General features: G+C 35.5%; 1 protein-coding gene across 1 annotated transcript; it reads right to left on the bottom strand.

The window, feature by feature from the left end:
• Positions 1–243: 243 nt before the first annotated feature.
• On the bottom strand, positions 244–4,011 carry LOC112529456 (BI1-like protein). Its single transcript, XM_025140746.1, has 4 exons — positions 3,632–4,011; positions 1,699–1,812; positions 1,443–1,600; positions 244–658 (listed from the first exon to the last, which is right to left on the bottom strand). The coding sequence occupies exons 1-4, from the start codon at positions 3,885–3,887 to the stop codon at positions 452–454; spliced, it is 735 nt and encodes a 244-aa protein (XP_024996514.1). The 5' UTR covers positions 3,888–4,011; the 3' UTR covers positions 244–451.
• Between the last annotated feature and the right edge of the window lie 4,955 nt (positions 4,012–8,966).

The raw sequence follows: 8,966 nt of genomic DNA on the forward strand, positions 1-8,966 counted from the left end.
CCAGCCTTTCATCTTTCTTCTTCGTCCAAACACATTTCTCGAGCAACCATAAAACCACAAGCAAACCATGAGTCGAATGCACGCAAGGATAGTGAAAAAGTGTGATGAAGCAAAAGTAATGAACCCAAAATGCACTTAACATTGAGGTTAAAGGCGGGAAAGGATGATCACGATACCCTCGCATTTGGTAAAAGTTGCCACTTCAAAACCTCCGCAAGTTAAAACACAACGGAGAACCAAAATATAAATCTTATCACACATAACACTTTGATTAAATGCAGACAAAACAATGTTACAATACTTACAAACTACTGGAAAAATATGATCAGTATCATAGTATAGATATAATGTATACCAGAAAGTAGTGTCAACTTAAAATTCGATAAAAGATAGATGGCCGAGCATCGTTTGAGTTATTCCAATAGACCAGTCGTGACATTCATCATGAAGCCTAATTGTCTCCTTGTCTCAGCATCCGTAGTATTGCCAAGAAGAGATTTAGTATGTCGAGATAAAGAGTGACGGATGCCCAGATGTACTCATCGTAAGTAAACCGCTTAATCAAGTTCTCTGTGTCATAGATTATGTACCCGGAAAACAACACCGCACCAAGTCCACCGATAATGGCGTTTGATGTAGGTCCCACGGGAAAGAACATCTGCAGCACATATTCATACATGATATTAATGCCAAATGTACAGTAATTAATATAAATTTATTCCTGCTAAATGCATCGTATACAAAACCCTAGTTGGCTTAGAAGTTAATCAATGAATCCTGGTGCCTCATGGAGCATCAATGGCCATGCCCAATGGCTGGAAGGCCATGCCCAATGGCTGGAAGGGCTAAAGTTTTTTTTTTTGAGTGGTGTCAAGGGCTCTCCGTTGATCATGTAGACTAGTTGGGCTCAGGCGACGAATAAAAATCACTTGTCCTTCAACTGTCCATCAATCAACTCTTGACACATCATCGCTTTAATGAAGAGAGAGCACTTTATTGTAGAGAGATAAAATAGATGGCAAATTGCATCAAAATAAACAAAGTTTGGTTAGTTCCTATCTAGTACAACGAAGATTTTTTTTTCTTAGTCAATGTCATAAAGTTGCAAAATTTGCAATTTTGTACCCATTTTAACCAGTAACCCAGTAATCTTGTAACATTTGATAACATAGATGCCCATTTACTTACTCATTAGCAGGTTGGCAGTCAAAATAGGTAAAAGAAATGAAATTTTGTTACATTAATTGGAAAAAAGATACTTTGTTACACTAAATAGGAACCAAAGCGAACTTCATTGCATTTTGCCACAAATAAATGTATAGTAAACAAAGCAAGGATGTGTCAAGAGTTGATTGGTGGGACAAGAAGAGAACATGATGTTTGGACAGGTGATTCATATTCCGGCCAAAAGTGTCATCAAGAGAGAGAGATAGAGAGAGAACCTGCATAAAAGTAGTGACAAGGAGAATAATAAGGCTGGTGAACAGAATTGGTCCCAGGAAGCTAAAGTCCTTGCCCTTCTTTGATGCCCAGAAAGTGTAGGCAGTCAGAGATGAAACCACTGCTGAGGTTAGAATTAGAGCTTCCAGCACAATCTTTCCTGTATGAATAAGAATTATGGATATATGTTAACACAAGATATCGTATTACATAAAATTGTGTTTACGAACATTAAGAGATAACATAAAGAATACGAACCATCTGTGTTGGCACAGCTTACACCCACGGTAAGACTCAGGGATGCTGTAAAGAGTCCGAGGAAGACAAAGTTGAGGGGATGCTTTTGCTGATAGACATGCAACGGCCACAACACTGCAACAAAATTTATCCGTCATTTTATCAGACCCTTATGCAATACAGAATATCAAATAGGATGATGGATATACAAGAGAATGTGTTGCTCCCTCTGCCCCAAAAAAAACATGCCCATTTGTAATTTTTCTTTGTCTCAGATAAGAGTTCCTATTTTAAAATTTTAACGTTGTGGAAACTTTAGAATCCAACCAAATGAACCCAGTGAATCCCACATGGAGTAGGAGTTTGCGGATGGTAGGATGTAAGCAGACCTTACCTCTACCCGAGGGGTAGCGAGGCTATGTCAGAGATATTCCTAAATTACCTACGTATTTCTGAATATACATAAACGGGTCAATCTGTTAGCATCTTAATCTGGGTAAATTGATGGAAAGAAACAAACTGTCTTTTAAATTGCTTCTAGGTTGTAAGGTGGATTATGGATCTTCTAGACACATCATAGACATGACAATCAGTCTATCATCCAAGTACACTCTACAATAGTCAGAGATTGAGGAAAGGTCCAGATCATTAACTTGCTCAAAGTGGTGCTTGATCAATCAACAACTATGATCAAATAGGTTTGATTTGGTAAAAAATGAGTGGCCAAAATAGGAACCATGATGGTATGTGTAGCAAAGGAGAGCCGAGAAGACAAAAGAAAAGGCAAGAGCCATGAATTACTCTGCCACAAAGACATTTGTGAAAAAAGGCATGAATTGCAACAAGTTAGTTATAAGACATAGCTAAAGCCTAAAAGACTCGAGCCATAAGAAAAAAAATGACCAAGGTTCCTTGGTCCAAAACATGATTGAGATATGTACCTCAAGGACACCCAACTTGTGATCATCAATGTTTAGACTATGTTTGGCAAACTAGCTGATAAACTGGTCACTAGTAAATCTATTGATAAGCTAGATGACAATGTAAAATGACCCAAATGGAAATGTTGAGAACATACTCAAGTCTAACATATAAGGAGCATAATTGGCAAAAAGAAGAGAAAAATAAGAACCCTGAGCTTATTGAAAAGCTATTTGAATAGCTTTTTGAAAAGCTAGTTTATGGCTTACACAGAGAGCTTTTTCAATAAGCTCAAAAGATAAGCTAGTTTATGCCAGCCAAGCATGCCCTTAGAGAACCCCAAATTGGGCCAAGACTTTATGCTCCAAAAGAAGGCAGAATTCTTAGACACTCCGAACCCCTGAATCCCTGATTACTCTAACAAAAGCCAAAATACACAAGTACTGAAGGCACCAAAGGGTGGCAAGAGCTGAAAAACCCAGGTGCAATGACAACATAGACTTCTATTCCACTCCCTTCCAAGAAAGTTCAAATATAATTGATAATACTAGAAATCTCCATACCAAACAATTGAATACGAATGATCATAAAAAGGTAACACCCAGATCAACACAACAATAGAAGGGATCATATAACTTTTCTATCTTCATCTCTTGCGGTAGCCAGTAAGGAAGATAAACAAGAACTGGCAATTTGATTTCTATCCATAGGTTATGAGCACAGATCTGGAAACCACTGAATAGAGAAATACACCACAGCTCTGTATGCAAAGCACGTTCACACAATGGATCACGAGGCATACATATAGAAATGAGGTGAATCAAAATCATCTTGTTTCTTTAGATCTCTCTTAGAGAGTCATCGATGATTCTTATTCAAATTTTTGGTATATAGATGGTTTTCAAAATCTATAGCAAAGGGGTTCCGAAAATTATATCCATTAAACTCTTTGAAACTGCAAAATTTTAAGAATGAAAAATAAATCATGGATGAAAGATACGATCAAATAAATGTGAGATCTAGGGAAACATACGGATGAAGGGCAAGAAAACAAAAAATAGCAGGAGGCCGGAATTGCCACGAAGGAGTTCGTTGATAGGAGCATATAGAACGGTGAGGAAAGAGACAGCGGTGGTGAGGACCATCTGGGCGGCGAGAATTCCGTAAACCTTACGGATGAAGCCCCAACGAAGCTGGTTCTCTCCATGGCTGATTCCAGGGTACAGAACTCCCTCTTCGATATCCCCTTCGCGATCTTCCTTCGTGCTTACCCTTGTGAATTCAAACATTTTTGCGATCGCAATTACTTCTTTCTCTCAAAGTCGCCGCCTGCTACCCCCTCTCTCTCTCTCTATGCCTTGTTAAATGGGTGAAAGAAGATGCGATGAGAGAGAATTAAGGCCAGTGGAGTTCGAGTCAATGAGTCGTGACAAAAGGAGCCTGGGTGTCGATCAAGATTTACATCCAACCCAACAGTTAATACGTATTTCTTTTAACGTAAAGATATGAAAAGAATCTTGTCATGAACCCGACGGCACATCCACCTTCCACACCAGCCAATCAACATCATCGGGACCTTTGATACGACAGACTTCAACCCAAGTTCTTTCTCGCGACGCCCACATCTTCGTCTTCAAGAGTAGTTTCTTCGTCGGCGATGTTCACCGAGATCCCAGTTCCTCACGCCATTCTAAATGGCTTTGAGTTAACGGATTAGGGGTCAGATTAGAGTTAGTCGTTAGTCGTTAGGCCAAGCACCGAATTCGTAATAACATGTATACCATGGGGAGAATGAGTGTAACTATTTTACTTTAGGGATGAAACCGTAATTACGTATTTTATAACGCATCAAGCCCTTTTTTTCATAAATAAATTACGGATTACATCCCTCTTGTTTACATTTTCTGATATCACCAGTCTCTTAATTTGTTAAAGTAGGTTAATTCAAGGGGCATTTTAGTCATTTTACCTTTTTTTTTTTCTTATTTTCTCTTAAAAAGGTTAAAAAGTAGTTATACATAAAATATATTGTTTTTTCTGTACATATACATTACACATGGAGAGGCATGCCAATCAATCTCCTCATTTTGTCGACCTCGCAATCAATCTCCAGCCAATCTCGCCATTAGCCCATTACCGTTCCCCAATCTCCAACTATGAAATATTATATGTACATCAAACGACATGAACAATCCCCCCCCCCCCAAGAAATGAACCCTTCCTCACATGTTCACAAATACCTATTTAAAGAAATTTGTCATCTTCGTCAACACACAAGGTAATCATCATCTCGTCATTTCTGGACTTTCCTTTTCCCTTATCGTACCCCTCGCGGCCCCAAACATTATCGTCTCTTCCTCCCTATACAAAGAGCTCTAAACTCAATAACTACCATCCCTTCTTGTTGTCTCTTTCCTCCACCTACACTATCGCACATAAGCATCACCAAAATTTGCTTTCAACTTCTACATCACGAAGATGCGAAGAACCTTGACTATTAGACGATTATTTCACATCTCATGGTATCTAGGATGTTTGTTTGTTTGAAATTGATTTAGGGTTTTGTTTATTTGATTTAGATTTAGTAATTGTGATTTACAGGGTTATGTATCACAAACTTTTTCAATGGATTTGTACAAAATTGTTGTAAAATTGTTGTTGTATTCATGATGTTCATGTTTGATGTTTAGAGTTGATGCCTTATGTCTAGGAATTTAAAAGGGCACCATGGCGCACGACGTAAAATGTGTCTTCACCGTTGTGGTAAGGCGTTTTAGTGTTTGTGTAAGGTGTCGCGTCGTGACATGCCCTTTTTATAAGGTGCTATTTTTTTCTCAAAAAATATTTTATTCTTTTAGATTTCGTGTTTTTATAATATTAACTTTAATTTTTACACTTTTACATATTTCACCTATTCACACACATCACAGACTCATAGTTAAAAAAAATATGTAAAACTCTTCAAAGTTCTGTTTCAAATATTTGATTCCAAACTCGTTATAGTATATATACATACATACATACATACATACACATATCGTCAGGTTCAGGAAAAAACACCATAAAAATGAAAAATCAAGGAACATCATGGTAATCGTTCATCTGGAAGATATAAACATGTGCATAAAAGTAATTTTGTAAGCAATTTGTCCGATATGACTATATGAATGACATGCACAAGTGCATATAAATCAAGAAACAACTTCAATTATATGTATGCACAAGTGCATATAAACCAAGAAACAACCTCAATTATATGTATGCACATGTGCATATAAACCAGATGAATGGTTGTCAGGGTATTCCTTTTTTTTTGGGGGGTCCCTTTGAACCTCCTACTCTTATATATATATATATATATATATATATATATATATATATATATATTAGAAAGGTATCCGCATAATGCAGTGAGATACATCTTGATTTTAATGTTTCTTTTGTCTCAATCGATGTTATAATACGGTTTGAGAAAGCGATAATATTTTTATTTATGAATAAAATATAAATATGAAGATAACATAAAAATTTGAAAAAATATATTGATATTAATACCAAACTAACTATTATTTTATTTGTTTTGGTTTTTGATGTAATTTACTTAATTCATTTTTTTTATTTTAGGTTTAATAATGATGTTATTAATTTTTGGATTAATAATATAATTTTTTATAAAGATAATAATTTAGTATTTTGTTAGAACTCAATAATTATCTTAATTATATTTTAAATTTTTTATATTTAAAATGAGATATTTATCCTCTTTTTAATTATATTTATCTGCAGTTACTTACACGAATTCAAACATAGAGGTTTAATAAGTTAACTTGTATACAATTTACTTGTAATCTTGATTTATAAGTAATATGCATCAATGAATGTAATTCATGCATAAAAAATAGTTTTTAAGAGTTTTATCAAATGCTTCATAATATAGTATAAAAGTATAGATATATAGGATTGAGTTCCGGTGAAAATGATAGTTAAGGTGAGAAAGGCAAGAAGGATCTCCACCCTTGAATGCATATTATATATATATACACATACTAGGTTCGATCTCGTATATTACACGGGGTAATTTGAAAAAATTAAATCATGTTAGAAATTTATCTTACATATATGAATGATTATCAAAAGTACGATACTACTTTTAGATTTGTACTCTTAAAATAACTTTGAGGAATAACTCTAAAAATGACTCTTCACACTTGAATTTAGAAATGAAACTAATTCAATAATAATTAGTTAAAATGAAGTTAACCCTAGAATAAAATTAATTTTATAAATGAAACTATATCAGTAAATTGAATTTAAACTTAAGAAATAAATTTAGAATGACTATTCAGACTTCTACTCTTGAAATAACTTTGAAGCATAACTCTGAATAATGTCTTCAGACTTGTACTCTTGAAATAACTCTAAAGTAAAACTCTTCAGACTTCAGATCTCTATATAGGCAAGCAGAAGCTCTACATGCACTATGCAAAGGCTTTGCATGGTGCTCCGTCTGGAAAAGAAAATTTTCAGAGTTCGGGTGAGATAACTTGAATAATGACTCTTCAGACTTGTACACTGGAAATAACTCTGAAGTAAAACTCTGAAGAATGACCATTCAGACTTGTAATCTTGAAATAACTCTGAAGAATAACTATTCAGACTTGTAATCTTGAAATAACGCTGAAGTATAAAATCAATCCTACTAAATCAGAGTTCAGACTTCTAAGCCTGGAAAAAAAAGACTTTAGAGTTTGGGTGAGCTAAGTCTGAAAAAAGAAGACTTCAGAATTAGGGTGAGCTAACTCTGAAGAATGACTCTTCAGACTTGTAGAAGACTTCAAAGTCCAGACTTCTAAGTCTGAAAAAGAAGACTTCCGACTTCTTTTTCTAAGTCTAAAAAAATGACTTTAGAGTTCAAACTTCTAAGTTTGAAAAAGAAGACTTCAGAGTTCAGACTCCAGAGTTCGAGTGAGATAATTCTGAAAAGGCACACTTCAAAGTTCGGGTGAGCTAACTATTTAGAATCACTCTTCAGACTTGTACTCTTAAAATAACTCTGAAGTATAACTCTGAAGAATAACTTCAGACTTTTACTCTTGAAATAACTCCAAAGTAAAACTCTGAATAATGACTTTAGACTTGTACTATTGAAATAACTCTAAAGTATAACTTTGAAAAATAACTCTGAAGTATGACTCTTCAGACTTGAATTTAGAAATGAAACTATATCAATAATTAGTTAAAATGGAGTTAGTCCTAGAATAAAATTTAATTTAGAAATGAAACTATATCAGTAAATTGAACTTAAACTTAGAAGAGCGCATGTGTCAAATCTGAAGGCGAAATCTAAAGACCTTGAGTTCAGAGTTATTCAAATACCCAATATCTTTGAAAAAGACCCCATGGTAAAATTTGCATCATAAAGAGCAAGAGCAACCAGAGCTCCTCTGGTCCTTAAAGACCAGAGCCCTTGTGGACTCACCAACCGAAAGCAAGGCCAATCCAAAAGCAAGGCCAACCGAAGGCCCTCTGGTCAACCAGAGCCTCTGGGTCAAAAAAATGTTAAAACCTTAAAGAATTTGAGTTCCAATTACAACCAGAGATCCGCTGGTTAAACATGAAGATCAGCCAGAGCCCCTCTGGTTCCTTTATGATGGATTTGAATATTTTTCCAATGTTCAAATAAACAACCAGAAGCAAAGCCATCCAAAAGTCAAACCAACCAGAAGGGCTCTGGCTTACAAGACTAAGTCTAAGTCTTAAAGACTTATCTTCAAAGTCTATATAAGTTTATTACAAGACTTGTACTCTAGAAATTACTCTGAAGTAAAACTCTTCAGATTTCACAGCTCTGTATAGGAAATCCAGAAGCTCTGCATGCACTATGTAGAGGCTCTGCATGGTGTTCCATCTGGAAAAGAAGACTACAAAGTTCGGATGAGCTAATTCTGAAAAATGACTCTGTTGATCCTCTCTCTGTGATTTGATGATTATCCCTTTTCACTTATACGTTGTATTTATGTTACTGTCTTTTCAGTTCCAGCGATCATCACTGAACCTGTTTAGTGATCGCTGAAGAACTTGTATTGTAATTCAATCAGAGACAACGATACTTCAATAAGACAACACTCACACTAAAGAACCTTCAGCTAATGTCAAAGACTGAAACTGAAGATTAGAGACTGGCGAGTTCATGATCTGAAGCGGTACTCAGTGATTACAAGCCCGTCTACATATATGTGAAGACTGCTCAAGCCTCAGCGAATTGCTGAGGAGACCTTCAGGTTATTCCAGCATTTAGCGATCAAAGGAAGCTTGCTTAGCACGATTGTTGTTGTCTTGTCCTTATACAAACAAAGGACAAACCCATA

The sequence above is a fragment of the Cynara cardunculus genome (genome assembly GCF_001531365.2).
Source record: "Cynara cardunculus var. scolymus isolate 2C chromosome LG 16, CcrdV1, whole genome shotgun sequence".
Lineage (NCBI taxonomy): Eukaryota > Viridiplantae > Streptophyta > Magnoliopsida > Asterales > Asteraceae > Cynara > Cynara cardunculus.